Below are 17,636 nucleotides of genomic sequence, written 5' to 3' on the forward strand. Positions count from 1 at the left end.
GCGCCTACAGACTAATTACTGCATGATGCCGCCATCCCTTGGTCTAATGAAGAGGGGAGACTCGACACATCCACTAATTTTCACTGCCTCCTAAAACCCAAAAACGACAATTAAGACAAATTTTTAAAAGCAAAGGCATAATCACTCCAAGATAAAGAAAATGAGAGACGAGATGACAGCAATAAAATGCGGAAGCTGAGGGGCAGAACGAGACAGGGTAGCTGACTCTGCAAACCCAAGGGAGCTGCTGAGAAAAATCAGCTGAGAAAAACCTGAGGTCAGCCACTGCGGAACCCCAGGTGGGGGCAAAGATGAGCCGAAAGCAGAAGGACAGACTGAACCTGTACTTACGAAGTGGTCAGAAGCCCAGACCCCGCCCCACCCCCCACTGGCAGGTGACCACCCTGCCGTCACCCAGACAGAGGCCTGACACCCATTCCCTGGACAAGGTCACGTGCAGGCTCTCTGCCCAGGGTGGGGGTGTCAAACCAAAAGCAGAGGGTACATGGAACAGGTGCATACTTAATGCTGAATACCTCCAAACCTCTCTCCCACGCATCTCCTACAAAGATAATTTTGACAAAAATAAAAACCTTAAAAATCCATTAAAAAGAAAAGAAACAGAAACAACAAGCACAGTAACAACTTGGGATAGTCTTTTTTCTTTTTTTTTTTTTTTTTTAACTCGCTTGACATTTCAGCCCAACTAAATTCCTTTCTGGAAAGAGAAAAGAAAGGGAAGCAGGGCCACCTCAAGCCCCCAGTGGCGTGCTTCAGACTGTCGAGAGCAGCCCAGGGGAAGGACTATCAGAAGGTGGAAGAGAAACTGGAAAGTGAGGCAGGGGCACGGCACCCGCTCCAGGAGGCAGGGAGGGCCTCTCAGTGAGGAAAGCCTCTGGGACCAGGAAGCTGGAACTCTAGGCCAGCTGACACGACAACATTCTCCTGGTCAACAGCTGCTCAGAAGCGTCACCTTGAAGCATCCCTGCTTCCGGGGCCGCCTTAGTCACTGTAAGTGGCACCTGCTGTGAACACAACCACCCAAAGGTTCAGCTTTGCGGGCTGAACACACTGCTATGCAAGACCCTGAAAACATGGCAGGCTTACCTCGGGAGAGTTTTCAAATCTCTGACAGTTACTATTTCAACCCTCATTTGGTGGAACTCACCGGAGTCTGCTCTCCTCGCTTCAGTGTGGTCAGCCGACACGGTGGAGGCCACAAGCCCCGCTCACGCGTCAGCTGGGACATGTACCCCAACTGTGCAGGCCGCCCTTTCGTGCCACCCACGTCACGTCCCCAGCAGGGCTGCCTGGCCTCTTACCTGCCGCTGCATTTCTTCAATCTGTCTTTGGGGGATGCTCTGCAAAATACTGTACGCTTCTGACATCTTTTCTTCTGGCACAACCACAGATGCTCTGGAGACAACGGCAAAACAGTTTACATACACACAGGCCTTCACACAAAGCACTTGCACGTGCATGTCCTGCTGAGCCCCTCCGAGCAGACACGAACACCCGCACCCTCCTTCACCCGCATTCCCTCCGGTGCGCGCTTCCTCCTCCCCCTCCTCCTCCCCCCCTCCTCCTCCTCCCCCCTTCCTCAGCACAGTTCCCGCTTGCTGCCTGCTGCGTTTCCTCACCTCCCTCCGCCCCGCCCCCACCCATGTGCTCCAGCCACACTGGCGCCCTTTTGGTCATTTCAACAAACCATGCTCTACCCGCCACGGGGTCTGTGGCTGTGAACTCCCTCCTGCCTGGTATGCTCTCCCTTCTCATACTTGCCCACTCTGAACCAACGAGGACTTTTGGCCTTCAGCTACCTACTCAAATCCATTCGCTTAGTCCGCATGTATTTATGGAGTCCCCGTTACGTGCCAGGTCCTGGGATCACGACGGTGACCACGTAAGACAGAGAAGGCCAGGGCTGAGCACCACAAGAACACCTGTGGGAGAGCATTCCAGGCAAAAGGGCTAACGAGCCAGCGGCCCTGAGGAAGCAGCACGCTGGGAATGCTCTGGCACCAGAAAGGAGGCGAGGGTGGCTAGAGTACAGTAAAGAACATGGAGGAGACCAGGAGACAAATGTGGGGGGGGGGGGGGGGGGGGAAGCTCAGCAAAGCCACGGGGCCTTGCAGGCCATTGTAAGGACTCGGCTTCTACTGAGAGAGAAAGCCATTAGAAGGAAGGGTTTAGGAGAGCTGGCATGATCTGATTAAGTTCCAATGGGGTCATTCTGCCTAAGGTGTCAGAAGAAACGGCAGAGAGCAGAACAGCTGGAGACCATCGCAAAATGCACAAGAGCCGGCAAAAGTGGCTCGGACAGAGCCGGCAGGACTCGCTGGCAGGCTAGACGCCTGGGTGAGAGAGGGACGGCTCGGCGATGACCCGCCCGTCGTGGCATTTAGCAGGGTTTGCTGTTATATCTGTACAGATGAACTTTAAAACCCGAAACCCCCTCCCCAAAAAAACTAGTCCGTTAGGATGGAAACCACACCTGCTTCCCAACACACACCCTGAGCACGTGGTACCGTCTGGCACACAGAGCTGGCACTTAGTAAGTATCTGCTAAGTCAGTCCATGATTTCCACTATACAGATGGGAAAACTGAGGCTCAAAAAAGAATGATTTGACAAGATCACAAAGTTAGCCAGCGATGGTTATCTGAACCCAGGCCTTCTGGCTCCAAATTCAGAGCCCTGCCTCCACTTAACCATAATTACAACTACCCAAGCCAGTCCGGATTCTCACGAGAGTATCTTTCCAGACTCAGCTCGGGGTCACTGCCTCCACGGAGCCCTCACCAACTCCAGCCACCGCCAGTGATGGCGTGTGCGGCCACCTCACCCTTCTCCCAGCGTCCCACCCAGCCTGGGCTGCGTCCCTTCACGGTAGCTGGCCATTGCCGGTCTACTTGTCTATCTCCCACCACTAGGCTAGGAGCGTCCAGGAGGCAAGGTCTGACCTTGCTCATCTTTGCATCCCCATACCTAACACGGCCCCTGGCAGACAAAGGGCCCTGAACGAATGTTTCCACGGATGCGTGGTCGACTGGCTGTGGCTCTCAGCACTTCTCTAAGATAAACAGAATTACACAGAGCCCTCTTTCAGGCTGAATGAGGCTCCCCCTCTGTTCTGGGCCTCCACTGCCCCCTGTGCAGGCCTCTGCCACAGCACATATCACATGCTATGAGAATTCTCGGTTTGTCCTCCCCACTAGATGCCAGCCTCCTCAGAAGCAGAGACCGCATTGCTCGCAGTAGACGTTCCAATAAGTACAAGACGAATGAATGTACACATGAATGAATGCTACTTAACATTGTTCAAATACCTATCTATGGTAGTCAGACGCGAACAGAAATATCCAAACAGTCGGGAGAGGAGAAAGCAATATCTGAGGCAGTCCAGCCAGAGAGGTAAACACAAAGGCAGCTGATTTTCAATAATCTTCAACTTCCAAAGTCCTAGGGAACAACCTACAACCTAGCGGAACCTACGTTTGTCCATCTGTTCACTGGGACTGTTTCTAAGCTTTTACCCACGTGCAGACACTCCATCTCCAGCTGGTAACATTATGCAAATTCGCTGGTCTCTAAGAGCGGTGGTTCACAACTATGGCTACAAATCACACCCGCGGAGCTTCAAGTACAGCGTTCCTGAGGATGAGGCCCAGGCATCTTTTAAAGTCCTTCAGGTGAGTATGCGCTGCAGTTATAATGGAGAGCCACTGCTCTTGACCAAGGGTTGCTAAACATCTTAGATAAGAAGCTAGGTAAGTAATATCTTATGCTTTGTGGGCCAGAGAATCTCTGCGGCAACTACTCAGCTCTGCCACCATAGCACAAAAACAACCAGCAGATAATATGCAAATGAATGGGTGTGGATGTGTTTCAATAAAACTTTATTTACAAAACCTGGCAGCTTCCCATATCTGACCCAAAGGCCTCAGTTTGTGAACCCCTGCTCTAGGCCAACGGGCGGACTCTTCTGATGGAAAATACAGCACGATAATCTAAAGGAGTAGTTTTCAAACCTAGGTATGCATTACAGTTACCTAAGGGGCTCTCCGAATCCAATACATACAGAGCCACTGGTATAAAGTTTACCAGAAGGAAACACTCACCTCTTCCAGTCAAGAACTTCAGAGAAAGGCAAAACGTAAGAGTCTGCAATGACAACTGGGACACAGCCGGCGCGTAAAACGTCACTCAGTACCGCCTGGCCCAGCCGAGCACCTCGAAGGACCACACAGAAAGTGGCCTCCTGCAGGAACACAAGCAGAGGTAGGGGATTACACGCCAGTTTCGCCGATCCGCTTGCTCTGATCGCGACAGACCAAGGGCTGTCTCCCTTGGTTCTCCCAAGGGCTGCCCTTGGTCAGCCCTTGGTTCTCCCAAGGGCTGAGGCCAAGCAACACTGAGACATCCTGGCGGAAAATGCCAAAAGGTAACAGTTCACCCCAGTGGAACCTGAAAAGCTGCACCGGCTGCAATGCTTCCGTGCTATGTCACTGCCTCCACTGGCAGCATCTGAAAAGTCTGAAACCAAAGCCCAAGTCTTCCTCTGGGCACTCAAGAGTGTGACCTCCCACAGCCCGGTCCCCTGCAGCCCTAGTGTGTGATGCAAACACACCGCGGCACGGTGGCTGAGCGTGGCTTACGGTGCCTACCTCAGCCTACCTCGTCACGGGATTACGTTGTCTGGGCATTCCAGGCTCCCTCGAGGACTCCCTAGAGGGAAGCCGCAAACTCTCCTTTCATCTTTCTACCCCTCGTGGCATCTAGCGGTGTGCTTTGCACACAGAAGATGTTCATTTCGTGAATGCAATGCCTTTGAAAACATACTACGACAAATAGGTTCCCGTAGAACAATAAATCAAACAGAAAGCAAAATCAAAAAATGTGTTCTCCCTTCACTCCCTCAAGCCTAGTCAAAGTGGAGAACCTTTTGTAAAATGAAAGACATGCAGGAGAACAAGCAGTTGCAGCAGGTAAACCGAAGTAAGAAATGATCCTATCTCCAACACTTAGTTTCTCCCAGTGCTTGCCCCTTCGGTAGGGGAAAAAAAAAAAAAAAAAAACAAAAAAAAAAAAAAAAAAAAAAAAAAAAACCTCACTGTTTAACCTTTACAGCTAGAGTAAAGGAAAGTCCAGAAAAAAAATACAAAGAAACTCAATATGCCAAACTCCTCTGGGAATAAATGAGAAAGCAGCGAGGGCTGAAGAAGAGAATGCATCATGGCGCCCGGAGTGCAGGTGGACAGCTCGGCCTGCCCCGAAGAGTCGGCATCCAGATGTGGACACGCATGCTGATAACCATTTTTCCTGTCTAGACAAAGGTTACTAGAAATACTCCCACTCGCATCACCACTGCTATCAGTCAGACATTCCACAGGACATGCAGCACTCTTTGAGAGAAAGTATTTTAACAATCTCAGCATGGGCCAGTTCTCTGTGGAGATTTAAAAAAAAAGAAAAAAAAAAAGTCACACCAGCTCCTTGCTATTTCTCCTTGAGCTATTTTAAATATTTCAGTGAAAAAAACTCACTTTCTCCTTTCCTAGCCCCCCTCCCCCGCTCCCGGCCCTTGGAATGTCAAGCATCCTGCTTATGCTTAAAACATCCCCAAAGGACCACTCTGCCCATGGCTAAGGAAGTACTGCCAGGCCTGTGACCGAGCAAAGGACACACTAGTAGCAGGACATGCCAAGGGTGGCAAAACACCAACGGACAAGACAGTAACAAAAAATGAAAAGCTCCCACTCCCAGCAAAAGCCGACTGCGGCCTTGTGGGCCAGCATGGCAGGGGATACAAGCAGCCTCCTGAAAGAAGGAAATTTCCCTGGACGGGCTTGTGAAGACAAGGGTACAAGTAAAATACATGTGCCCGCTTTGTCCGTGTGGCTTCTCTGCAAACCCATCAGCTTTGCGAGTCCGAAGTATGATGAACACCGGAAAGGAGGAGGGACACGCACAGGCCAAGCGGCTGCGCACGGACAACACGGCAGGCACGGACGCGCCCGCAGGCCTGCGTGTCCGGTAAGGAGCAGCACTACGTTTTCCTCTTCTCCCCTTGGGTAGTTCTCCCGGCCGCGTGGGGAAACCAGCCTCTTGCGCTGGGCTGCATGTGACTCTGTGGAAGCGAGCTCTACCAAGCCTCAAGAGAGGGTGACGGACACTCACCTGCAGCACCTGGGGGTAATCGAAGACCTGGTGCTTGTGGCAGCGCCTACGGACGGAGAGGACGCCCTCTGAGAGGTTGGTGCACTTATCCAGGACTAACACCGCCTCCCCGTGTCTGGCTTGGAGGGCCTCCAGGTCTTCTCTGTACTCGGGGTGGACAGCCGTCTGAGAGGACAGGAGGAAGTACCGCCGGGGCCTACGAGAGAGGAAAGAGGGTGACTGCGACGCTGCCGCTGGCATGCCGGTCAAAGTGCGACAAACTCTGCCGTTAAACCTACAGCAGGAAGGGTGTCCTCACCAGGCTTCACACCCCTCGATTTTCTGGGAGATTATACTCTGTAGCATTGCTGAATATTTACAGTATCATACCCTGTCAGAATGTAAGGTACAGCTCATTCATGTGCTGAAATCTTATGCAATCATTAAAGGTTTTATTTGGGATAAGTTCTTCACGTTTTGAGGAAAGGCTTATAATATGCCAAGCTTGGAGAGCATACCATAAATATGTGTATGCGTGTGTGTGGGAAAAGAGAGAAACTGACTGGATGGCTATTTGGAAGAAGCATCAACATATTATCATTAGCTATATCTGAGGTCTCTGATCTGAGAAAGAACCAACAGCTGCCTGCATCCTTCAAACAGGAAGGAAGACAAACAATGGGCAGTAGTGGCTATAAAACCAGAAGAGCTGGGGCGCCTGGGTGGCTCAGTCAGTTGAGCGTCCGACCTCAGCTCAGGTCATGATCTCACTGGTTTGTGGGTTCTAGCCCCGCATCGGGCTCTGTGCTGACAGCTCGGAGCCTGCAGCCTGCTTCGGATTCTGTGTCTCCTTCTCTCTCTGCCCCTCCCCCACTTGTGCTCTGTCTCTGTCTCTCAAAAATAAATAAATGTAAAAAAAAACAAAAAACAAAAAACAAAAAACAAAAAAACGGAAGAGGTGAAGGACTGCTTCTGGGTGCTGAATGGCTTCCTCATGCTACAGAGATGCTGCAGGGAAGAGAGCCCCATCCTCAGCCACCTGGACACAGGAAGACGGAATTGGTAGTTGAGAGCAAGTGGAAAAAACTATCTTCACCAAAGTATGGAACCAGTCTTAACATCTGGATAGCAAGGACATCTAAAAGAAAATGGAGTGCAGAAAGGATTTCCATGGGTCTAGTACCATTTAGATCTCCACAAGAGACAAAAACATGAATACAAAGTTCATAAGCCAGAAGTTACGGGGGAGATTTGAGGAAGACCAGATGGTAATTCTCTCCTGGAAGGCAAGACTCCTACAGAGCGGAGAGGTTCCAGAGCATAAACACTACATAGGTTGAGGGACCACTAGTGATCACCATCAAAGACATAAATAATATAAAGGGGATTCCAGGAAGAAGTAAAGCACCCATTAAACCTAGAAGCAGCAGTCACATGAATCTACCCCCAATGGTCTACACCAGGGGAAGTCCCAGGGGTTGGTTGGTAGATCTCACAGACAATGCCACCAGGCAAGCTGATATGAGTATGCACATAAGAAAGGACCAAAACCTATACTCTATGACCCCATTCTCTCTCTCTCTCTGTCTCTCTCTCTTCTTGCTTTGAGAGAATGGAAGGGTAATTGTTTTTTTGTTTTTTTAGTCTCTCAAACTTACTTGGAGGTTCTAGCTAGAGAACACCTAACCCACTAAGAACAACCCATCCTGAAACTGGAAATCATGTTTTACCCAGCGCTGAACTTCAGGTCCCAAACACATAGAGCAATGAGTGGAGAAGGGGAACCCTCACCTCACCAGCCAGATCAGCTAAAGAAACTCCAGAGAACAGAGCAACGCATACCACAGCCAGATTGCTTTCAAATCCTCAGAACCATTTCTTTAAGCAGCTAAACTGAAAGCAAAGGGTACTTCCCATGCCACAGTTAGGAAAGAAAGCGATGCACGCATTCCTAAAACCTCACTGCCTAATAGCAATTAGCCACATGAGGCCATTTAAAAAAATTGTTGTTAATGTTTATTTATGAGAGAGAGAGAGAGAGAGAGAGACAGATCGTGGGCAGGGGAGGGGCAGAGAGAGAGGGAGACAGAATCTGAAGCAGGCTCCAGGCTCTGAGCTGTCAACACAGAGCCCGATATGGTGTTGGAACTCACGAACCGTGAGATCATGTCCGAAGTCAGACGCTTAACCGACTGAGCCACCCAGACGTCCTGAGGCCATTTAAGTAAAACATAAAATTCAGTTCCTCAGTCACACTAGCCACATTTCAAATTGTCAATGGCCATACGTGGCTAGTGGGTACCTAACAGCTCAAATACAGATGGTCTCCCCACCGCAGAAAGGTCTATTTGATAGAGTGGCCCTCAATGGTTGTTCAGACCCAGAAACCAGGGGAAAAGTAAGTGGAGATAAGAAAGATGTGGAAGAGCAATCCATGGGGAAGTGAGTTTGGATCAGCTGCACAGATCGGTTCCTGTCATCCCGGGCAACTTCCCCCTAAGTTATAATCTATTGAACAATGTGCTGAATATCTATAGTTAAAAGTATTCCTTCTAGACACTGAAATGGACTCTTGGATTCTATGTTCAGCCCTGAGCCTCGATAATTTTTCTTTTGTAAAAGCATTAATTTTCAGGGGCGCCTGACTGGCTCAGTCGGTTAAGCATCCGACACTTGATTTCGGCTCAAGTCATGATCTCATAGTTGTGAGTTTGAGTCCCGCATCAGGCTCTGCACTGACAGTGACAGTGCATAGCTTGTTTGGGATTCTCTCTCTCTCTCTCTCTCTCTCTCTCTCTCTCTCTCTCTCTGCCCCTCCCCTGCTCGCGCCTCCCTCTCTTTCTCAAAATACATAAACTTTTTTTAAAAAGTATTAACTTTCAGAGGGATGACGTTGTGATGAAAAGATCCCATATAAGAGCACCTGCAGATCATTGTGAAGTGAATACCATCTACTTTGAAATTATTTCTGTAATCAAACTTGTCTATTTAAACAAGAGAAAGATTTATAGGCAAAAATCACAAGACAAGCAGGGTTTAAAAACATCTTAACACTTAAAGCTATTTGCAAATGAAATGGACTGGGGTTTTTTTTATTTCAAATCAGAAAAATTTTCATTAACAAGTTATAGTGAAATCAGCCATGCATGAAGTTAGAGCTAAATGGCCTTTAAAGGTCTTTCCAGTTCCTAAGACACTGGTTCTATGATGGATCTCATCGGGCACGGATACTTGCCGGATGTTTCTAGGGACTTTCTATTTAAGTAAAGCTGCTGGCATAAAACTGGCAGGCTCTATGCCATCTAGAGTAAGAAGAGACACACTGGCTTCCAGGAGGGTGTCCATGCAGAAGGGCGCAGAGTGTTGGGAGTTCTAGAGAGAAAAGGGTGTTTCTATTTCTGCATGGCGTGTGTGGGGACAGAAATGGCCCACACGGAGTGTTGGAGCCTTTCCCCACAAAGGTTTTCACCCCAGTGAAGGCTTCTACTCAGGGAAGAGCTGGGAGGTGGCTCAATGCAGGGTATGAGAGTCCTGCAAGGGTACCCGATTCTGCACTGGGGGGCAGGGGTGAAGGTAGCCATGACAACCCAGTGGGATGCTGGAGAACAAGCGAGGTTAGCATGTTTGTGGCGAGGATGATAGCAACAGTCCCATCATCCCAGTGTGGGGTGCTGGAACCCAAGAAGGCTGAGGAGGGTATCTGCCGGGGCAGGTGGGAAGGAGACAGCAGCAAGAGCCAACATGGGGGAGTCAGTGTCTGAGTAGGGCCGAAGAGGGCACCGTGCAGTGATGGAGGCAGTGGCGGCACAGAACTTTGGTTACATGGAGGAGGGTTGATCAAATAAGTGAAGATATTGAGGATAACGGGAGCCAGATTTCTCACTGTCTGAGAACGGAGTTACAAACACGCAAAAAGAGAAAACCGGAAGGCTCGTGTGGTGCTGGGTGGAAATGGAGATACTGATAGGAACGCACGTAGATCACATAGCGACCACCCACCCAGGTGGATACAGGAAAAAATACAGACGTTAGGGTGGTGGTCCAAGAAGCTCCTGAGGAGAGGACTCTGGTTGAGGTTTCACTGTTGAGAAACAAAGTTCTATTTTAGACGTTCGGTTGCCAGGATCACTGGATCCCTACTCTACCATTACTGCATTTTCAACATAAATGTGCAGATGTGCACGGAGTCTAAAAATGCTCCCTCTGCTTGCCGGCTCTCCCTGACCTGACAGATGGTTGATGGGGTGTGTGCCCATTTTAGTTCTAAGCAAACAAAATGTTAAGGTGGACTTGTTTTTCTTTCAAGGACTAGAATTACTAGCTATGACTTTCATGTTTCCTCCCAGCAGCGCTGAAATCTAAGTTTAAGTAAAATCACGCTGAGAACTTGAAGTCTCCCTCAATAGTAACAGTTGTAAACTCCCAATTTAGTTCCTTTTAGAAAGAAAATGACAAGAATTCCAGCTGAGACCGGCACAGCTGTGAGAAGAAGCTATCAATAGCAACAATCCTCAGCTTCCCATTGAAAAAATATTGAGAGAGATTTAAAATAAAAATAAAAACAAAGCTCTCACTACTCTACGTAGCCCTCAAGAGATGTGGGAATCCCCTTGAAAAGCAACTCTCACCAAGAGCAACAAATCCGAAGCACGGCCATGAGGTCACCTCCCTGCCTCCTCCCTCCCAGGTCCCTGGACAGGCTGATGAGTCTGGAGCCTGCTTTTGCCCTTTGTTGTTTTTTCCTTCTTCTCCTCCCTCTCCTCCTCCTTCTTTTCTTCCTTTCAGAGACAAGGGAACTGCAAGCTGGAGGGAACACAAGTGTGGGTCAGGCTGAGCTCTAGAAATCCACCAACTGGCCAGCAGAGGGAGGGTCGTGCCCCAGGCAGCCTTCAGCTTTTTCCCTGCTCCTTGAAGATCTACTTTCTTCCATCTAGCTATTGAGTGCAGAATTTCACACTCTGTCTGACATCTAGGGATCTAGTTAAAGATCTTAATTTCAATCTTGATATTCATAAAAACTAGGGAGGTGTCGTTACTGAGAAAATAGCCACCAGCAGCAGTTTAAATCTCTGAAAAGTAATCGCCTGAAAATAATTTTTACTCTTTAGAGGTGGTTTGTTCTCCTTTGTTTTCACTAAATCTTTTCTTTTCGGTAGGCTTTTGCCCCTAGGTCAAATCTGAAGGGAAGGAAGAGTCCTAAGAGAGCTGGGTTACACACTAGAGAGATTAGAGAATAAAGACAGTAGAGTTCAAGCAGTCTTAAGAAAACGCGGCCCAGAGTCAGCCGTGCCGACAGGACAGACCCGGGCCCCAGCCGCTCGTCTTGGCCTCAGCCAGACTTTCTCTGCAGCAGACTGCTGCCATGTGGGCCCCGGAGTCTTTGTTGCACAGTGTGTGCGCTACAGAGGTTTACTGGCACCCCCGGCCTCCACCCACTGGCCGCCAGGAGCACCCCGCGCAGAACAGAGTCAACCCAGCAGGCCTGACTGCTCTTCAAGGCTGGCTCTTGGCTGGTGTACGGGAACGCCGATTTTGGGAGAGTTCCCACCCTCCCCCGAACCGAGAGGAGTGGCTTACCGGGCCCGAACTGTACAAACAATATGGCTTATGCCGAACACCTGCTTTCCTTCTGGAAATCTGAAACGGGGGCACGTGTCAAGCAGAGACTGCATGTGATTAACTCCCAATGAAAACTGCAGGCACGGAGAGTCTCTAACGAGTCCCCGGTAAGTGACATTTCATGCCTGCTGTCACCACTTGCCCATCCTGTGTGACGGTGTGACACCAATGGGAGAGGACCTTTGATACCTGCACCTGGTTTCCTTGGGCTTCACCCCATGTGCCTTTTCCCTTTGCTGACTATGCTCTGTCTCCTTCTGCTACAGTCATAGCCACGAGTAGGACTACGTACCGAGTCCTGAGCTCTCCTGGCAAATCATCGAAATCGGAGGTGGTCTAGGGGACCCCTGACACACACACTCCTCAGTCACAACAGTCAAAAAGGCTCCACAGACTGCCAAATATCCCTGGGGAGATAAAATCAACCCCTCCGATGTTGAGAACCGCTCATCCGGCCATGCTTGGTCCAGATAGGCCTTCAATAAAGGTTTGATTAGAACTGAAGTGAACGGAATTAAACAGTTTCCAAAACAACTTCAGGCGGAAAAAAAAGGCAAAGGGTTAAAAATCAACTTTCAAAAATCACACAGCTGATTTAAATTTAAATGTTCGCAGAAGCAACAGAGAAGATAAATCTTTTTTCTAAGTTCAGTGGACTTTTCTCCACTATCATAGTTTCATATTATAATATCTATCATAATGTATTTATATTATGTTAATATCTATTATATCTACTGCTACATAAAGATGCCAAATTAAGATCCGAGATACATGACAGAAATCTGTACCACCCCAACAGGGACCAGCTAGGCTGGTACCTTCTCATCAGAGAAAAATCCAGTCTCAAAACATAGCACCAACTGCATACTTCTCTCCAGTCTACAAATCCTCTGTAAGATTTTGTATTTTCATCTTGATGATGATCCAAAAAAATTAGTAGAGGAATATTTTTGCTCATGTTTAGTGATAAATACTGCTAAGAGTTTTTCAATGTCCGGGGCACCTGGGTGGCACAGCTGGTTAAGCATCCAACTTTGGCTCAGATCACGATCTCACAGTTCATGAGTCCGAACCTCACGTTGGGCTCTGTGCTGACAGAGCAGAGCCTGGAGTATGCTTCAGATTCTGTGTCTCCCTCTCTGCCCCTCCGCTGCTCACACTCGGTCTCTCTCTCAAAAATAAATATTAAAAAAACATTTAAAAAACCACAAAACTTGTATACACATATTGATAGCAGCATTATTAAGAATAGCTAAAAAGTGGAAATAACCCAAATGTCCATCAACTTATAAAAGGATAAACAAAATGTGGTATATCCATATGACAAAACAGTATTCAGCCAAAAAAGGGATAAAGCACTGATTCCGTGCTACAAAATGGATAAACCCTGAAAGTGTTATGCTGGGTGAAAAGAGACACAAAAGGCCACACATTATATGACTATATTTTTAGGAAATGTCCGGAATGGGCAAATCCACAGAGAAGGAAGGTAGCTGAGCAGTTGCTGTTGGGGGTAGAGGGTGTGAAATTTGAGGGCAGGGACAGAAAAGTGGCTGCTAACAGGTATGGGGCTTATTTGGAGGGTGATGAAATGTTCTGTAATGAGACAGCAGTGATGACAGTTGTACAAGTTTGCAAATACACTAAAAACCACTGAACTGTATCAAATTAGCAGTTGTATACCTTAAATTTACCTACCGTTATATGTCCACTATATCTCATTTAAAAATAAACCCACTGAAGTATATTCTTTAAAAGAGTGAACTTTATGGTAACTGAATTACATCTCAATAAAAAAATAACAAAGTAACAAAACAAAAAGTCAACTCTGGAAGTCACTAACAGAAAAATCAGGAAAGTTGATCTGGGCAAGAAGTTCATGAACTATTTAGTCTTTCTTGGCACGTGCCTAAAGATAGAAAAACGTTTCAATCTTGTCTAAATAACAAAATTTGCTATGTCTAAAGAAAGTTCCAGAATTTGATCACCAGGCCACACAGTAGGACACCCATACACAGGAGAATCCATAAAGGCTTCTAAGGGGAAGTCTGAGATGCTTTGCAAACTATTTCCTTGACACCCATTTCTGTGACCAAATGGTACGTGTGGGTTTTTAAATCTCCCCCTGTATGAGATTTCTAGTGTGGCAATACACAAATCCATCACTTTCATACCTGAGCACTTGGCACACAGAATACTATTCTGACCATATTTGTTTAAAGCTTACTGAGATTCTCGCCGTGAATTAGCACAATTTTAAATATACTACCTCAAAAAAGGCTACACAAGATGCCCTGTACGTCTATGCTGTCAGCTCTTTCCATTTACCCACTCACATGTCAACAGTATGAGCCAATCATGTGCCAGGCACAGTGAACATGGCTGTTAAAAAACAGATCTGGCACCAGAATCCAAAATCCCCGGCGGACAGGCTGCGAGCAAGCCGTTACGACGTGGCCTCGTGAGTGGCACACGACCGCTCTCGGGGCATAAGGCAGAAGAGCCATTCCAAGGCTAGCAAAGTGGTGAGAGGTACTCGAGTGAAAACCCAAAAGACAGGCAGGTGATCAGTCTGATGAAAATAAGGAAAAAGACCTCCAGACAGTGGAGAATATCTGCAACCCAGAAAAACCGAGACAGCAAAGCTCATCCTGAGAAAAGAACTAAAAGGGGGGAAAAAAAAATCTAGAGACGGAGAGAGTGGTCACATGCCAGAGGGTCTGGGCTTTATCCAAAGGGAAATGGGAAGTCAACAATCAGGCTGTAGGGGCAGCAAGACTAGAGGCAGGGAAACCCAACAGGGGTCCGTTTCCACAATCCACAGGAGAGATGACAGTAACCTGGTGTGCGGGGGAGCAGAGCAGATGGGGAAATAGGGCAGAGCTAAGACATATTTAGGAGGGAGAATCAATAGGACTTACTCTTCCGGTACAGGAAGTAAGGGAAGGAAGGAGTCAAGGACATCACAGCGATTCCAGATTGGAAAGCTGGGTACACAGCACGGTACATTCACTGAGTGAGAGAAAAGTGGAGGACAAACAGGACTGGGGGCGGGGGGCGGGGGGCAGGGGGCAGATGACAGACTCCAAGATACTGGCTTGTAACCGAGGCTTCAGCTGCTGTGATACCCAGCACGCTGAACCTGGTCAGCATCTCACAGCACGCCCGGCTGAGCTGAATGCACCTTACCCCGGTCCTTTCTCTGGAAGCTCCACCTCAGCTGACAGGGGACTGTAGACGGGAATGCTGACATCGTAGCCTTGCCGGTAAGTCCACGTAGAAAAGCCACCACCAGCCAATAGAGCCCTGAAAGGAAAGGATTTCGTCAAACAATGAGAAAGGAAGGCCTTCATTCTGATAAGCTCTGTGAGAAGGGATAGAAGAATTGAGTCTTAATATTATCATATCAACAAAAACTTGTTTACTGGCCCACTTTTCTATAAAGACACAGCGCTACGTGTTTTACACTCACATCTCCTGGACATCAGCTGCATTCTACCCCTGAGTCATCGGCCTTCTTCTGGGGTCCTAGGTAGTCTTTCCTTATTTTCCATTTTATAAAACACATCACAGCCCAGAGGACACCCTCTGAACAGCCCCTCCGCCACCCTATTCAGATCCCATTCGCCTCTCCCCAAAGTCATTCACAACATTCACGACAGCAGGAATGAACAATAGGTCTGCATAGGAAGACTGTCCGGGGCAGTCACTTACCCAGCCTCTGGCCCAAATCTCAGGAGACAGTGGGCACAGAAAGCGGCAGTGACAGCCAAGTATCTGGTCCCATGCAACTGCTGCCCCAGGCAGGTCCTCCAGGGTCGTCCAAGAGCTGCGTGTGGATCATGTAGCCTCCACCAGCTCTCGCCATCCATTCCAGCTACTCAGTCCCCATTCAGGAAGCAAGAAACCAGGACGACCTTTACTGCTTCTCTTGCAGTTTGCATGTACTAGCTCTTATTCTCCTTAATTAGAAAGCTGTGAACACGCTGCTTTAATTGGATCCAGCAAGTAGTACAGTGGCACTTCATCAGAGAGAGGAAGCAGGTGTATAGCACACCAGCTTTGACTGTTACTCTGTCCCTGGGGCCCCAAACCCATCAACATCACCTACTGGGGCAGAGTTTTGCCAGTTCCACGCACCGCACAGTCTGAGCCAAAATGTCTGAGCTGAGAAACCACACTTTTTGCAATATTGATTGCTACCAATCCTTTCCCTGCCCTGATGACAACCTACATTCCCTTCTAACATGACCAGTTTAAGTTCAAAGATTTTCCAACCACCCCTGGAAATCCCAATCTGTTTGTTTAAGCTTTATGAAACCAAGAATTGGTTAGTGAGGTAATGTGCAGGCTAAAAACCTCTCCAGCTGCCAGTCTACTCTGTAAAACTTAATGACTATCCTTAGTACCAACATACGGTCTTATTTTTCCTGATTAGCATTCAGTAATGAATCCATCCAACATGAGTTTGGGCCGGTTCCACAACAGCACGCGGACTGTATGGGGCCCCATGACCTATGCACGGAGAAACACACATAGATCCAATATGGAGGCACCAGGCAGTCCAGGTAAGCCAGGGTGGTAGGTGGTTAGGTAATTACACCCACAGCCCCGGAGGAGAGGGGAATGTGTATGTGGCAAGAGAGGAAGCAGGTGTGCATCACACCAACTTTTCCTATAATTCTGTCCCTGGGGCCCCAACTGTTACTCTGTTCGAGGAGAGTAGGGTGGGGGTTATGCACTGGTAGGAGGAAAGCATGCCATCTGAAGCATGGCTTACGTCACCCATCATACACTCAAGATCTCCACTTGTGACCTCGGCAAGAGCCAGGATTGCAATTAGTCAAACAGACCTCACACCAGCCCTGCTGCTGCTAAGACTGCAAGTCCCTATATCGTCTTCTGCCAAGCACTCCGTAATATTATAATGGAGACAATACAGTAAGCTTCCCCTGCTTTACAGAACATGTGTTTTACATTGAGGGAAAAGCACAGCTCTGAAAAGCACATTCTCTTTTCCCATTATGTATCCCTAAAATCAGGGATCAGTTCCAAAGCTGCAAGAGAGTGAAGAGAAAACTTGCAGCTACACAAGTATTAATCTGATGATCAGACTCATGCCAGGCCAAGTGTTATGTCACTGAAAGTGTCCTCTAGCATTTTTAGCATGTGGCAGGCTTTTCTGAAGCTATAGGACAGCTCCTCTGTCACCAAGCCACCTGCTCGACTCATGCACTCCACCGTCCCCACTCTGATCTGTCCTCAGATGTTCCCCCAGCTTGCCTCCTATCTGAGTGTCGGCAGGGCCTAAACACAGTTCGTCTGCAAGGTCAACCTTTGCATGTAATCAGGCCTGCAAATTCCTCAAATATAAAGCTTCAAATTTCGTAAAGAAAAAAAAACAAAAACAAAAACTGACCAATTCTATTAGTCATCCTTACTTGTTTACTGAATCAAACAAACTGTAAAAACATATTTGAGACAAGTAGATCTGAACAATGGCTAGATATCTGGTGATATTAGGTTCCTATTAACTTTTTAGGTGCAGAAATAGTACTATAGTTATATATATTTTTAAATCCCTTATGCAGAGATTCAAATGGAAATATTTATAGATAAAATGATACAATGTCTGGCATTTGCTTCTTGATAATCAGGTGGGGCAGGGGTAGGAGTACAGATGAATGGAGACCAGCCTCGAGATGACGATTACTAAAGCTGGACAGGGGCACACGGGTTCACTGTGCTAGTCTCTTTTATTTATTTTTTATTTTTATTTTTTTTTAGAGAGAGAGAGAAAGCACAAGCTGGAGGGAGGGACAGAGGGACAGAGAGAGAGAGAGAGAGAGAGAGAGAGAG

At 47.9% G+C, this 17,636-nt stretch overlaps 1 protein-coding gene across 1 annotated transcript in view; it reads right to left on the minus strand.

The window, feature by feature from the left end:
- EXT2 (exostosin glycosyltransferase 2) overlaps positions 1-15,130 on the minus strand; it is a 128,341-nt gene extending 113,211 nt beyond the window's left edge. The window contains exons 1-4 of the mRNA XM_049639641.1: positions 14,967-15,130; positions 6,180-6,375; positions 4,121-4,260; positions 1,323-1,416 (exon numbers count right to left, since the gene is read on the minus strand). Coding sequence (XP_049495598.1) covers positions 1,323-1,416; positions 4,121-4,260; positions 6,180-6,375; positions 14,967-15,130 — 594 coding nt within the window. The remainder of the gene's footprint in view (positions 1-1,322; positions 1,417-4,120; positions 4,261-6,179; positions 6,376-14,966) is intronic.
- Positions 15,131-17,636: the final 2,506 nt, after the last annotated feature.

The sequence above is a fragment of the Panthera uncia genome, chromosome D1 (assembly GCF_023721935.1).
Source record: "Panthera uncia isolate 11264 chromosome D1, Puncia_PCG_1.0, whole genome shotgun sequence".
NCBI lineage: Eukaryota > Metazoa > Chordata > Mammalia > Carnivora > Felidae > Panthera > Panthera uncia.